Source organism: Protobothrops mucrosquamatus, unplaced genomic scaffold, assembly GCF_001527695.2.
Source record: "Protobothrops mucrosquamatus isolate PMUCROS unplaced genomic scaffold, P.Mucros_1.0 scaffold2153, whole genome shotgun sequence".
In the NCBI taxonomy this organism is placed as follows: Eukaryota; Metazoa; Chordata; class Lepidosauria; order Squamata; family Viperidae; genus Protobothrops; species Protobothrops mucrosquamatus.
In genome coordinates, this window is record NW_015388250.1 from 25,630 (window position 1) to 40,993 (window position 15,364).

The 15,364-nt window shown below is 42.8% G+C and overlaps 1 protein-coding gene across 1 annotated transcript in view; it reads right to left on the reverse strand.

Moving 5' to 3' along the window:
* The window catches only part of LOC107294919 (SNF-related serine/threonine-protein kinase-like), a 79,496-nt gene that overhangs the window by 7,200 nt on the left and 56,932 nt on the right, over positions 1-15,364 (reverse strand). Inside the window, exon 4 of the mRNA XM_015824187.1 lies at positions 574-708. Coding sequence (XP_015679673.1) covers positions 574-708 — 135 coding nt within the window. The remainder of the gene's footprint in view (positions 1-573; positions 709-15,364) is intronic.

Genomic DNA, 15,364 nt, shown 5'->3' on the forward strand with positions numbered 1-15,364 from the left:
GGTTATTTGGCTATAACTTTTCATAGAATACAGTACAGATAATTGAACAAACTTTGTTGCATTACATTCTTGATTAAATTATCTTTCCATTGATATATAATTTTATGGTACTACTCCAAAAAAAGTGGTGTTATTAGCCATCAAACCTCAAAAATACACTTTTCCCAAAAGGTTTCCACAATTTTGGCCACTACTGTAACATATCTCATCCTGCAATTCATTCAGTTGAGCGTACTGAATGGGAGCCCTTTACCTAAAAATCTACACATCTGATCTATATTCACTATGAGAAACAATGTATTATTATTGAACGAGGACACAGACTGCTAAAGAGATTTACCATTTTCCATAGCCAACACCTTTTCAAATATGCACTGCTTATTTTTCAGAAGCTGTAAGTTTGTTATACCAATAATTGAATCTGTTTTATAATGTAAAAGATTTAAAATGTACATTTAAAATAAAAAGGCTGTGAACCCTCTTAAAGAATTTAGATACAAATAATAAAGGTGGGATAAAAATAAATGATGTAAATAAATTAATTTGTACAATTTGTAGAATCTTAATTCTTACCTAAATTGTGCTTTTATATTGCTTGGACTTGCTGATCTGGTTTGTATTTCTTTCTCTTGTTTCTCTCTTAAAATCCGCTCTGCTAGTAAAAAATAGGTAGCAGTGATATGATCGTATTTGTTAGTTTCCAGAGCCCTGAAGAAATGAAACATATATTAATCATTTCCACAAACTGGACATATCACCAACAGAACGTATCATGTTCCTTAACAGAAAAGTGGAAAAGTACCTCAGAACAGAAATTTGTACTCTAGACATCTTGACAAATGGCCACTGGATTACTAAAGACTAGTGAATTATTACAGTAAATTCAATAATCACACAATGTGTCAAGTTCGGAAAAAAACTCCATGCTGTTTCAGATTCTTTCTTTCCTTGACTTGCCAACAGAGACAGGAGGGGGAGAATGGAATGTGGGTTGTATCTGCAGCTGTAGAGATTGCTTTGGAAACTGAAGGTTCTTTCTCATAATAATTGTCTGATGCTTAATTGGGTAATGTGACCTGCACTGTCAGGGGGGGAAGGGAGTTGCTATGCTTTGAATATACTGCTTTTGCACCAATTTAATCAGAGCAGACTTGGAGTTCATTACTGCCGGTATGCATTTCCTAATAAAGTCTGGCATTAGAGATTGCAATGTCTCAGGTGTGTTTGCTTTGTTGGGATCATCAGCAGAAGTTGTGACAATATGCAGTTAGTCCTCGACTTATGACTGGTTGCTTAGCGTCCATTCAAAGTTATGATGGACCTCCCCGGAGTAGATAGATATGACCATATCAAAGTATAAAACAAAAATAAAATACAGAATTTAATTTCAGGGTAAAATAGGTAAAAGAAAATATAGTAATAAAATACATACAGATGATATAAAAAGTCTACACACCCCTGTTAAAATGCCAGGTTTTTGCAGTTGTGCAAGGAAGAGTGGGCAAAGATTCCCAAGGCAAGATGTGCAATGCTGATAGGCTCCTACCCCAAAAGACTGAAAGCTGTCATAAAATCAAAAGGTGCCTCAACAAAGTATTAGTTTAAGGGTGTGCATACTTATGCAACCACGTTATTGTACATGTTTTTGTTTTTATTTCCCCCCCTAAAAGATTTCAGTTTGTTTTTCAATTGAATTCTACAGCTTATATGTTACATTATAGATGGAAAAAATTCCAAAGTGATTTGTCTTGGTCTGATTTTTTTTGCATCTCAAAAACCTGGAATTTTAACAGAGGTGTGTAGAGTCTTTATATCCACTGTATGTGGTAAATACAAGGAATCAACATTCAGATAAACACATCACTTTTACAAGATACCCCAATCTGTTCGATGTAACGGGTTCTTAGCTCAACTGCCTTAACTTAGTAGTTCTACTGACACTGCATAGATTAGAACCCAGGAGGAAATTGGACAATCTGTGATTCAGATCCAAGTGGGCTGTTCTTTCAAGTAGGGATGTTAAGTATCTAAGCCTAAGAGGGGCATATAATTGACAATCAAACAAAACATAAGCAATGTCTTCGATGTCTGGAGCACTGCATATATACACGTCCTCTCATGATATGGCAGGTGGTGGAAGGACCCATATTTGGTCATGAAATCCAACAGCTCGAATCTGGCTCTAGAATAGGCCTTTTATGATATTGTGTCAATCTCGTTGACAGGCATTTTTCAAATTGTAAAGTAGCTTTGTTCTTAGCTAACCAACTTAAAGATCTATTTTTTGCTAGTAACTCCATGTCAGTTTGAGCATTGATGTCTAGGACTTTGTTTAAAAATGTCCCTTGCCTGGGAGTGTAAGGAACCACTTCAATCCACTTCAATCTTAAGAAAGCAGAACTCTTGGAAACAATCTCTTCCAACAGGAACTTTTAAGAGAAATTGATAGCAGGCATGATAGATAGGATCTGAGGGATTTCCTTACAAATCGATGTTTTAAAGTGTCCCTAAGCAGCCCCCACCCCGCAGTTCTTCTGGGCGATTCAGACCGGCAGATTTCTATGTGTTAAATCCAGGAAAGAGAACATCAATCCGGTTCCATTGTGCACGATCATTCAACAGCTCCTCACACCTTATTTTGATGACGGAGAAATAAACCAGATCCCGGAGGGCTGTATCATTTCACACACACCCCTTTTCCTAGCTGGCCGGTAAGGAGGAGAAGTTCAGAGGGACATAGGATAAGAGGCAAATGGTTACATTGTAGACCCGACGGTAGTAGTAGACCCGACGGCGAATAAGTAAAAGGTTACTTTGTTGTGAATAGCGGAAGTGAGAGTAATAAAACCCGCAAGCCTATCCCCCCTCCCCCTTGGGAGTATGGCAGGATCCAGGAAAGGGTAAGAATTGGTTTTAGATCAGAGAAGATAGATAGAAAGGAAATATAACTGGATTTTGACAGGGAGGCATTTGAGAGTAAATACTGAGTGGAAAACCTATACAGGTAGTCCTCGAATTACTAATGTAATGGAGCCTGCCCATTCCATTTGTAACTCAACGATTCCTTGAACGAGATCACTCCCTGCTTTCGCCCACACATTCGCTAATTGAATGTGCGGTTCGTTAAGTGTACAAGAGGTATTTCAGGGTGAGGAAGGCCATGGGGGGGCCTAGTGATGGAACAGACCCCCAAGGCCTCCCCAACCCACTAAGATACCTCATGCTTCCCCCTCCCTTCCTGCTGTGCCGGACTCACTTACCTTGCAAAGATCTGTCTCCTCTCTGCTGCAGTTTCTTTGCCTTTCAGGGAGAGGAGAGTTGATGGAAGCTCCTGGGAGCGAAAAGTGTTTGCGGTGCCTGTCTCCTGCTCCTCCCCAACTCCTTTCCGCCACCATCGGAACACTTTTTGCCCAGAGACCTAATGGAGACTGAAAGCTTTATTTGTGTGCAAATGGGGCACTTGGAAACGAGTGAATCACTCCATTTCCAAGCGTCCCATTTGCAAGCAGACGAAGCTTCCAGTCTCTCTCAGTTCTCCGTCCAGGCGAAAAGTGTTTGGGCGCCTATGGGGTGCTTAGAAATGGAGTGAATCACTCCGTTCCCAAGTGCCCCATAGGCGACCAAACACTTTTCACCCAGAGGGAGACTGTGTCATGCCTCCGTCCGAGCCTGACTCTGAGGAAGACATGGAGTTCCCTGTTGAGGCCCAGGAGGGGGTGTCTGTGGCTTTGGAGAACTGTGGGGACGAGCAGGCTGAGGCAGGCCAGGGCCCTTCAGGTTTGGAACAGGGAAGGCAGAGTTCAGGCAAAGAGCAAGGCCCCTCCCCACCTGATCCTAGAGCAAGGAGAGCAGAGAGGAGGAGGGAACAACGGAGGCAGGCTCACTTGCTCGGGAGGAGAGTGTCCCGGCCCACTCCACAAGGCACACCTGGGGAGTAGGATTTAAGGAGACGCTGTGGGATGGGGCATTTGCCGGGAACAAACGTGAAATCTTGAGATAGTGTGCTCTTGTAACCTGGACACTTTGTATTCTGGACCAGTTTGCTTCCTGCTGATCTCGCCTTGCAGTCTGCAGTTTGCAGTTAACAGTTCACAGGCAAGCTGGGAGTTAAAAGGATTATATGTTTGCTTGTTATCTGTCTTGCTTTAAGAACAGTGTAAACTTCCCTGGCTGTTTTGTTTGAACTCGTGCCAGCATATGTGGGGGCTGTTGGGTGAACATTGGCAGTGATTAAAAGACTATTGCTCTGGCCAGCTGATTGCTTTGCCTCCGTTTGGGGCCCTGGGTCATCACAGACTGGAAGCTTTGTCTGCTTGCAAATGGGGCGCTTGGAAACGGAGGGAATCGCTCTGTTTCCAAGCACCCCATTTGCAAGCAGACGAAGCTTCCAATCTCCATCAATTCTCCATCTGGGTGAAAAGTGTTTGGGCGCCTATGGGGCGCTTGGGAACGAAGCAATTTAATCCGTTTCCAAGCGCTCCATAGGCACCCAAACACTTTTCCTCCAGATGGAGAACTGATGGAGACTGGAAGCTTCGTCTGCTTGCAAATGGGACTCTTGGTAATGGAGCAAATTGCTGTGTTTCTAAGTGCCCCATTGGCGCCCAAACACTTTTTGCCTGGATGGAGAACTGATGGAGACTGGAAGCTTCGTCTGCTTGCAAATGGGGCGCATGGAAACGGAGAGAATTGCTCTGTTTCCAAGTGCCCCGTTTGCAAGCAAACGAAGCTTCCAGTCTCCGTCAGGCCTCAGTCTGGGCGAAAAGTGTTCCGGTGGTGGTGGAAAGGAGTTGGGGGGGGGGGGAGCAGGAGACATGCATCACAAACACTTTTCGTGCCGAGAATGAAAGTTTCTGGGGATCGTGGTCTCACGAGAGTTCAGGCACCCATTCTCTGCAAAAGAGGATGGGTGCCTGAACTCGTGCAATATTACGGTGCCCAGGAGCTTCCACAGACTCTCCTCTCCCTCAAAGGCAAAGAAACCGCAGCAGAGAGGAGACAGATTTTTGTAAGGTGAGTCTGGCAGGGCAGAATGGGAGGGGTAAGCAGTTGTGGGGAGGGGGGGAATAGGGTGAATGTTGCAGACCCTCTGCAGTCGTTCGTAAGGGTGAACAACTGCTGTGGTGCTGCAACATTTGTAATTTCGGAACTTGCTCGTAAACACTAGGGGGCGCTTATCGTGTAACTTCGAACGAATCCAAAAAGAAGTGCGATGCCGCCCAGCCCCCAGCCTGCCTGGTTTCGGCAGGCAGCGGGGCGCTCTCCTCATAGCGCCAAGAGCTGAGCCGGGTGGCACGAATCTGATGAGAAGTGCAATGCTGCCTAGCCCCCAGTCTGCCCAGTTTCAGCAGGCAGCAAGGTGCAAAGCTGAGGAGCTTTGCACCGCCCGGCTCAACCTCTCGGCGCTGTGAGAGCGCCCTGCTGCCTGCCGAGACCGGGCAAGCTGGGGGCTGGGCGGCATTGCGCAGGTAACGTTGACTCTCATGCTGCTCGTGGCATCCCCTCTCCCAGAGCCCACCAAGCCAGATATGTGAAGTAGGTGAGGGCCATGTGCTGGCTACTTCCAGGTGATGGTGCATTTCTTCATTCCTCACGAAGGGTGACACCTCCCCAGCTGCGTTTCTTGCCTGTTTTTCTCCCTCCCTCATGTCAAATATTTTCCCACCACTCTGTACTTAGGAAGGAAGGAAAGAAGGAAAGGAGAGGGAGGGTCTGAGGGAACTCCTGCCTTAGTCCTGCCCTGCTGCCCTTTCACCATCCCCTTGCCCCCTCCTCCTGGCCTATCCTGGGGGTCTCTCATCCTATTTATTTATTTATTTTATTTAATTACATTTATATCCCGCCCTTCTCCTTTCGGACTCAGGGCGGCTAACAATCAATTAAAATACAAAAAATACAAAACCCCTGTTAAAATTAATTAAAACGAAATATTTAACTGTGATCTAATTAAAAGTAATTAAAACCCCTTTAAAATCCCTTAGGCCAGTCCCGCAAGCTGGAACAACCATGTCTTGANCTTGGGGTCGCCAGCCGGCACTGTCTGGCTGACGGCACCCTGAGGAGACCCACTCTGTGGGAGCGTACAGGTCGGTGGGAGGTAATCTGTGGCAGGAGGCGGTCTCGAAGGTAACCAGGTCCGATGCCATGGAGCGCTTTAAAGATGATAGTCAGCACCTTGAAGCGCACCCGGAAGGCCACCGGCAGCCAATGCAGCTAAGGAAGCTTTGGATACAAAGCCGGGTCTACTCCCATGGAGAGGGAATGGGCCTCCCTCTGACTTTGCCCTCGTACCCATCATGAGCAACCTGGCTAAGGAGAGCAAGCACAGCAGCAGCACCCTTGAGAAGGAGATAAGTGCAGCTGGGCGCCCCCTTGGGGATGTGGGGCTGGGCTTGGTGCCGCGGGTGCTCGAGGGCCAGGCTGGGCATTTGACCTCTGCTGCCCAGGGCTCCGGGCAGCCCGCACCACCATCCAGCCCCCCCCCGCATGGCCTGAGAGGAACAGTGAGGCTCCTCCAGTGGACCATGCCTTGGCACTTGCCCTGGTCCCATCCTCTTCTGCCAGAGACCCTCAGAACTGTCCCACTCCTGCCCAGGCCCCCACAGGCACCCTTGACGCGAATGATGTAGAGCTGGCCATGCCCACCCAGTAGGCCACACCCACTCCATCCACGCCCACCCAGTAAGCCGCACCCACCCTGGCCACACAACCCCGCCCCCCCAAGGGCAACCGCAATGCTGATGCGGCCCTCAATGAAATTGAGTTTGACAGCCCTGCTCTAGAAAGAGTACAGAGAAGAGCAACAAAGATGATTAGGGGACTGGAGGCTAAAACATCCAAGGAACGGTTGCTGGAATTGGGTATGTCTAGTTTAATGAAAAGAAGGACGAGGGGGGACATGATAGCAGTGTTCCAACATCTCAGGGGCTGCCCCAAAGAAGAGGGAGTCAAGCTATTCTCCAAAGCACCTGAAGGCAGGACAAGAAGCAACGGATGGAAACTAATCAAGGAGAGAAGCAACCTAGAACTAAGGAGAAACTTCCTGACAGTTAGAACAATTAATCAGTGGAACAACCTGCTTCCAGAAGCGGTGAAGGCTCCAACACTGGAAGTTTTTAAGAAGAGACTGGACAGCCATTTGTCTGTAATGGTATAGGGTTTCCTGCCTGAGCAGGGGGTTGGACTAGATGACCTCCAAGGTCCCTTCCAACTTTATTATTATTATTATTATTATTAAATACAAAAATACAAAAGCAAATAATAGGAAAAGTAGGGGAGGGAAAAGGGAAGAGAAAACTGTAGAGAAGAAGGGAAAAAGAAAGAAAAGGCATTGACTTCCGACTCCCTTTGGTGCAAGAGAATAAGAAGTAACATCGCACCTCAACTTTTTACTTTTACATAATAGTATAAACTAGTCATTTCTATAACAACAGATTTATCTAATCAGTAAAACCCAAGAGAAAAGTTTCTGGTTTTATCTTTATATTCACTTTGAGAAACTTCTGTATTAGAATATGAATCCTACTCCAATATTTCTTTGCTTTATCACATGTCCACCATAAATGATAAAAACTCCCTTCTTTATACTGCATTTCCAACATTCATTTGAAATACCTTTATACATTTTTGATAACTTATCTGGTGTTAAATACCAACGGCACATCATCTTATAAACATTTTCTTCTAAATTGTAATTTAATGTAAATTTTAAACCTTTGGTCCACATATTCTCCCATTGTTCAAGCTTTACATTGTATCCAAAGTTCCTTGCCCACTGAATCATACAATGCTTACATATTCACTTTCCAAATTCAAATTCAATAACATTTTGTAGACCTTAGCAGTAATATATTCATCACTACCACACAATAGGATTTCCAATTCATTTTTAACATAGTCAAACCCATAGCTCTTTTTGTCTAATTTAAATATTTTTTTCAGTTGTAAATATGTAAACCAGTGGCAAACATGTCCTGATTCTAGCTCTTCACTTATGACCCAATTCTCATGGCTGCCAGTCCTCACATTTACAGCCATTTGCAGTGTCCTGTGGTCATGTGATTGCGTTTTGTGATGATTTTACTGAAAACCAGCATTTACTTCCAGTTTTCAGCAAAATTGGCCCATAGCAAACCATTGGTTCACTTAACAACCACAGAATTTGCTTTTATATATAAGTTTTTATTAATTTTTTAATACAATTCAACAGTGCTTATTCAACAAACATGTTGTCTGAGTTCATCATTCACTAATACAAATTAGTTCGTTTCTCCGACCATAGGTAAAATAAGTCCCAAGTTTGAAAATATTCTGTTTCTTCTTTTTCTTTCAATCTCAGAGTAAGTCTGTCCATTTCTGCACAATCTAGTATTTTTTTAATTATCTCTTCCTCCAATGGTATTTCTTCATTTTTCCAATATTGTGCAAATATAAGTCTTGCTGCTGTTATCACATGCAAAAACAGATATATACTTCGTTTATCAAGCTTTTCTGGCATTATACCTAATAAAAAAAGTTCAGGTTTAAAGTCTACATGTTCCCCCCAGCATCTTTTCTAGCCAAGTATGTATTTTTGTCCAATATTTCTTTGCTTTAACACATGTCCACCATAAATGATAATAAGTACCTGGTTTGTGATTACATTTCCAAAATTTATCTGTTCTATCTTTTCCAATAGTTTAGGAATCATCTCTAAAGGTTCCTCTAAAATGAATACCAAATCATCTCCAAATGCTTGCAATTTATAGCTTTCACCTTTTATTTCCAGTCCTTTAATTTCTGAATCTTGTCTAATATCTCTATTTAAAACTTCCAAGTTTAAAATAAATAGCAATGGGGTAATGGACATCCTTGTCTTGTGCCTTTTCTTATATCGAAGTTCTCTGTATAGTCCCCATTTACAATCATTTTTGCTGTTTGTTTATAATATATTGTCTTAATCATATTTATAAAGTTTTGTCCAAAATCCATTATTTTTAGTTGTTGAATCATAAATTGCCAAGAAACGTTGTCAAATGCCTTCTGAGCGTCTAAAAATACTAATGCCATTTGCTTCCCTGGATGCATTTCATAATATTCCAGTATGTCCATTATGATTCTTAAGTTATTTTTTATTTGTCTCTTTGGTAAGAATCCATTTTGATCTGGGTAAATAAATTCAATCAAAAATCTTTTCAGTCTCTCAGCTATTATTGAGGTAAAGATTTTATAGTCCACATTTAATAATGATATCGGTCTATAATTTTTTATCTGTGTTAGATCTGAGTCTTCTTTCGGTATCAGAGTAATATTTGCTTCTGTCCATGTATTTGGCAATTTAGCCTCCAATAAAAGCTCACTACAGACCTCTTTCATCGGTAAGCTTAGCATATCTTGTAGACCAGGGGTGTCAAACTCGCAATGTCACGTGACGTGTCACGACGTATCACGACTTTTTTTTCCATTGCCAGCAATGGGGTAGGTGCGGTTTCGGCATGATGCATCCAGCCCGCGGGCCGGCAGTTTGACACCCCTATTGTAGACAATTGTAAAACTCTGCCAGCAGCCCATCTGGTCCTGGCGTTTTATCATTTTTTTGTCTTTTTATAGCCTCTGTTACTTCCCTCATTGTTATTTTCTCATTTAACATAGTTTTAAAATTTTCTGGAATTTTTGGTAAGTTAGTGTTTTCCATATATTGAATTGTTTTCTCCATGAAATTTCTTCCATATCATACAGTTTTGTCACTGTGTAAGAAATGTTATGAACTGGAATAGCCATAGCAACAAACCAGCCAATGAGAACTGTTTTTGATTAAGACACAGTATTGGCTGTGTGTTGTGATTCCGTGCCAGCCTGTTTTCCCAACAGCTGAGTCTGAGGAATCTGAGGAGGACGTGGAGGAGGCCGTTGAGGGGCCATCAGGATCAGAGGGAGGCTCTGATGAATTACAAGACTCACGGCTTGATGAAGAGCCTGGCCCCTCCAGTCGTGTTTCTGATGAAGCTCAGCTGTGTGAGGAGCAGGAGTCAGATTCGGAAGGCTCACACCTGGATGAGCTAATTGATGCTCGCAGACGTCGTCAAGTAGCAAGAAAACAACAACAGTCTATGCGACTACTCCAAAGTAAAAGGAGAAGGCAATGAGAGGCAACGCCCTGGGACTGCTGTATAAAAAGGGAAGATGTGGGCGTTGCTGGTTGCTGAAGGCAACCGTTTGCAAAGTGCTTCTTGGAATCCTGGTCTGTTCGTCTTGTTTGCAACGTGTTCCTGTGGACTATTTCCTTCCTTTGGACTTGAGGTTTGCTGTTTGTGTTTTGGACTTATTGACAGGATTGTCACCCAAATAAAAGGGATTTGGTCCTTGTGCCTCTAACAAGGACGGCAATAGGCTGGGATAGAACACTGTGTGAGGCATGTGATCCAGCCTGGGTCTGGGCGTGTCTGAGTCTTCTCTGTGTTGTTTTTTCTGATCTCCAAATTAAGAGTTGTTGATGTTCCCCAGAGCTGAATGAAACTGTATATATCATGTTTATATATATTTTATAGATAAAGTTTTTCTAAACTATGCCTCCTGCTCATTTTGAATGTGTTAATGCTTCATTCTACTGCAACAGAGGAAGTCAGAAGTCAATGCCTTTTCTTTTTCACTTCTCCCCCTCACCTTTTTCCTTTTTCCTTTCACCCTTCGCTCGCAAAAGCCCCTCGCTCTCTCTCACACACTTCTCCCAGAAAGCCTTTCCTCCGTCTCTCACACACACTTCTCCCAGAAAGCCTTTCCTCTGTCTTTCTCACACATTCTCCCAAAAAGCCTTTCCTTTGTCTCTCTCATACAATTCTCACAGAAAGCTGGGCTCCAGCTGATCGGCGCTTCTGGGGGGCTCAGCAAAAGTGCTGATCAGCTGCAGCTGCGCGCGCTGATCCTGGGCTCCTACCCAGCTCACTTGCTCGCCCTTCCCCGCAAAACAGGCAGCTCGCTAAACACGCCGCTCGCTCACGTGCCCTTCCCCCGAAAACACGCCGCTCGCTAAACACGCTGCTAGCTAACTCACCCTTTTCCCGAAAACATGCCACTTGCTAAACAGGCTGCTCGCTAACTCACCCTTCACCCGAAAACACGCTGCTTGCTAAACAGGCCGCTCAATAACTCACCCTTCGCCCGAAAATATGGCGCTTGCTAAATACGGTGCTTGCTAAACACGCCACTCGCTCACGCGCCCTTCCCTCGAAAACAGGCCGCTCGCTAAACAGGCCGCTCGCTAACTCACCCTTCGCCTGAAAACACGCCGCTCGCTCACTCACCCTTCCTCCAAAAACAGGCCGCTTGCTGTGTCTCTCCTCACTGCTTTGGTAAGAAAACCCTCTTCTCTTCTCGCTCTGCCCCTTTTATACTTCTCCCCACCCTCCTCCTCCTTTTCTCTTCCAGGTGCGCCGGAAGCTCCAATTACCATGTCGCCACGTGCGCCGATCCTGGGGCTTCTGCCAAGCTCTGCAGCTCTAGCTGATCTCCTCCAGGTCTGTGCGGTGCCACTTTAGCTGGTACCCTCCCCCGCTACACTTGGCTAGGGCTCGCGTACCACCAGCCAGGTCCTAAAGTACCACTGGTGGTACGCACACCACCGGTTGAAAAGCCCTGCACTAAATTATTTATCAATTTCTTCTCCTTCTGTTTTTTAAGTTTGTAAGCTAACCATCTTCCTGGTTTATTTGCATTTTCAAAAAAAATTTGCTTTGCTCTTTTAATTTGTTGCACCAGTTTTTCTGATTCTATAAAATTTAGTTTGTTTTATTATTTCCATTTGTCTTTTCAATACTTTCTTTTGTGGATTTATTTGTAGTTCTAATTCTAATTTTTTAAAATTCTTCCCTTAACCTCACACATTGTTGTTGTTTTTCTTTATTCTTTTTAGCCATATAGGTTATAGCTATACCTCGGAAGTATGCTTTGGCCGTGTCCCATACATTTTGCAATGTTGTATCTTCTTTTTTTATTTTCTTTGAAAAAAAAATCCATCTCTTTTGTTGCTAATTCTATAAATTCTTTCTCTTTTAATATGGATTGATTCAAAGTCCATCTTATTTTTTTCTGTTTCCCTTTCCAAGTCATTTTTAAAGGATTATGGTCTGTCCAAGTGCCTAGTTCTATCTCAATTTCCTGCATATTCATTCTTAATTCAGGCATCATCCAAATCATATCAATTCTGGACCAAGATTTATGACTATTCAAGTAAAATGTATATTGTAGCTTTTCTAAATTTGCTTCTCTCCAAGTGTCTTGTACACCAATTTCATCTATCATGTTGAAAAAAGTCTTAGGTAGTCTCTTTCTTCCTTGTTTTCCTGTTTTACTACTTTTATAATCTAATGTCCCATCTACTATTGCATTAAAATCCCCTACTAAACAAATATTTTGACATTCCATTTCAACTATTTTTCTATGAAGTTTTTGATAAAATTCTTCTTGCTTATTGTTTGGTGCATATATTGCTACCAGAAGTATCTGTCTTTGATTTAAAAATATTTCCACTATTAAGATTCTTCCTTCCTCATCTGAATAAATCATTTTAGAGTATTGTCTCTTTAACATATAAAGCTACTCCTCTTTTTTTTTGTTGCGCTGATGCGTAGTAGAGTTTCCCAATTTTTGAACATTCCAAAAGTTTATAATGTTGGTTTTTTTTATGTGCGTCTCTTGCATACAAATTATATCCATGTTTAATTTCTGCAATCTTTTAAAAATTCTTTTCCTTTTTGTTGGGGAATTCAATCCATTTATATTCACTGAAAAAAATCCATTTTCCTTCTCCATTTTGTTTACTTATATTTAGGTCTTGTCGATCTCGTGGTTCTCTGCTCTCTTGCCATTCCCTCACCCTCCTGGTCTGCCTTCTCTTTCTCTTCTTCAATTTGTGTAGTTGTTTCCTCTGTTGCTTGTTCTATCTGTTTCTGGACTTCTCTATCCGCTTGTTGGTATTGTGTTCTTTCTTCAAGAAATGCTCTATTTCTTTCATAGAAGTCTGCTGCCTTCCAAGTTGAATCCAATCAATATCTTTTGTTGTTCCAGTTAATTAAAATCCCTTCTGGAATTAACCATCTAAAGTTCACACCTTTTACAATTAGCTTTGTAGTCAGAAAATGGTATTGTTTTCGGGTGTCCCTTATTCTCTTAGGAATCTGTTTCAACACCACAATTTCCCTATTTCTATATTGTAGTGGATCATCCCTCACTCTTTTCAGTATCTCATCTCTCATTGTTTTCTTTACAAATCTTACATGAGCTTCTCTAGGCACTTTGTGTCTTCTCGCATAGCTTGAGTTCATTCTAAATATCTCATCAATCTCTAATTGCATCTCAGCCCTGTCTATTTTCAGGGCCTCAGCCAATAAATTACTAATCACTTCCGCTGTATCTTCCTCATCTTCAAGTATATTCTGGAATCTTAAATAGTGTACAGCTTTCTCCATTTCCAAGGCTGCGACTGCCCCTTCTAGCCTTTGATTTGCTTGTCCTAGCCTTTCATTTTCTTCCATTATTTCCTCAAATTTTTTAATCAGTTCCTTCTGATTTATCTTCCATTTTCTGGATTCTTTGTTCATTTTTACCAATCATTTGTTGATGAGCATCAAACTGTGTCTTTATATCAAGAATTTGCTCATTTAGCTTATCTAAATTGTTTCTTTGTCTCTTCATGATTCTTCTTTATTGTTTCTTGAATTAATTGTAATGTGGCTTGAATTTCTTTTTGGAAATTGTTTGTTTTTTCTCATTGTAACATTGTTTCAATGGATCTCTGACTTGCTGGACTGGATGTCCCAGAGGAGGGTGCAGAAAAAGTTTTTTTGTGTGAGTTTGGTAAGATTTGGTGTGCTAATTTTTCAATTAGTCAGATTTTGTAAATCCACAGGAGAAAAAAAAGAAAGAAAAGCCCATCTGCTTTAGGCTATAATCCAGCCATAAAAGAAGCCAACTACTTTAGGCCAATCCAGATATTCCAATCAGTTCAAAGGTATAAAAGTCCTCTATCTCCAAGTAGTTTCTTTAATAATTATATCCAAAGTCAGGAGATGTAATTATGCCAAACTTTTTCTAGCGTAAAGCCACACGAAGTCCTCTTTGTTAATCCAAGGTCAGCAGTCTCTCTCGCTTTTTTTTCTATATTATAGTAGTGTCTTCTTCCCACCACTAGGTGTCCTTGTTTAACCGTAATGTCTATATCCAGGTTTAAAAATCTTTTCAAAATACTTCCTCACAAAAATAAACAAATTTTCCCAAATCGTAAAAGTTAGCAAAGTTTTCTTTATATCAATCCGAATTTCATTTTCTATTTTTTTTTTGTATTCTTTAATTTAGTCCCCCCATTTAAAGTTTTTCACCGCTTTTAACTCCCTTCTTCCTGGGGTCTTTTGTTTTTGGAAATTGTCCAATCCAGGGGTTTATATTTGTAAAAGAAATAAAAAGCAGTCTCACCCAGATCTCAGCATGTTGCTGAAAATCAGCTGTTATTATTATTATTATTTATTGAATTTATATACGGGACTCAGGGCGGTGAACAGGCAATAATAAAAACCACAATAAATATACGCAAGTTTCTGTTCTAAAATCAAATTAAATAACAGGCCTGCTCTAAAATACCCCATACAAAACCCCCACTAAAACATAATCAAACTATGCCAGGCCGGCCGCACGGAATAGATGGGCCTTCAGGGCTCGGCAAAAAAGGTGCAGGTCCGCAACTGTACGTAGGTCGGGGGGGTAGATCATTCCAGAGGGCAGGAGCTGCCACAGAGAAGGCTCTCCCCCTGGGGGTCGCCAGCCGGCATTGACTGGCCGACGGCACCCTAAGGAGGCCCTCTCTGTGGGAGCGGACTGGTCGAAAGGAGGTGTTTGGTAGGAGGTGGTCTTGCAAATACCTAGGTCCATTGCCATGGAGCGCTTTAAAGGTTGTTACTAACACCTTGAAGCGCACCCGGAAGGCCACAGGCAGCCAGTGCAGCTCGCGCAGGAGAGGTGTTACATGGGAGTATCTAGAGGCCCCCAGGATCCCCCACGCGGCCGCATTCTGAACTAGCTAAAGCCTCCAGGTGCACCTCAAGGGGAGCCCCATGTAGAGAGCGTTACAATAGTCCAGGCGGGAAACAACGAGGGCTTGAGTGACCGTGCGTAGAGCGTCACGAACCAGAAAGGGGTGCAACTGGCGTATCAGGCGAACCTGATGAAAAGCCCCCCTGGCCACGGCTGTCATATGGTCGTCTAAAGACAGCCGAGTATCCAGGAGGACGCCCAGGTTGCGGGCCCTCTCCGCGGGGGCTAATGACTCGCCCCCGATAGCCAGGGATGGAGCCAACTGGCTATGTCGTGACGCCGGAAACCACAGCCACTCGGTCTT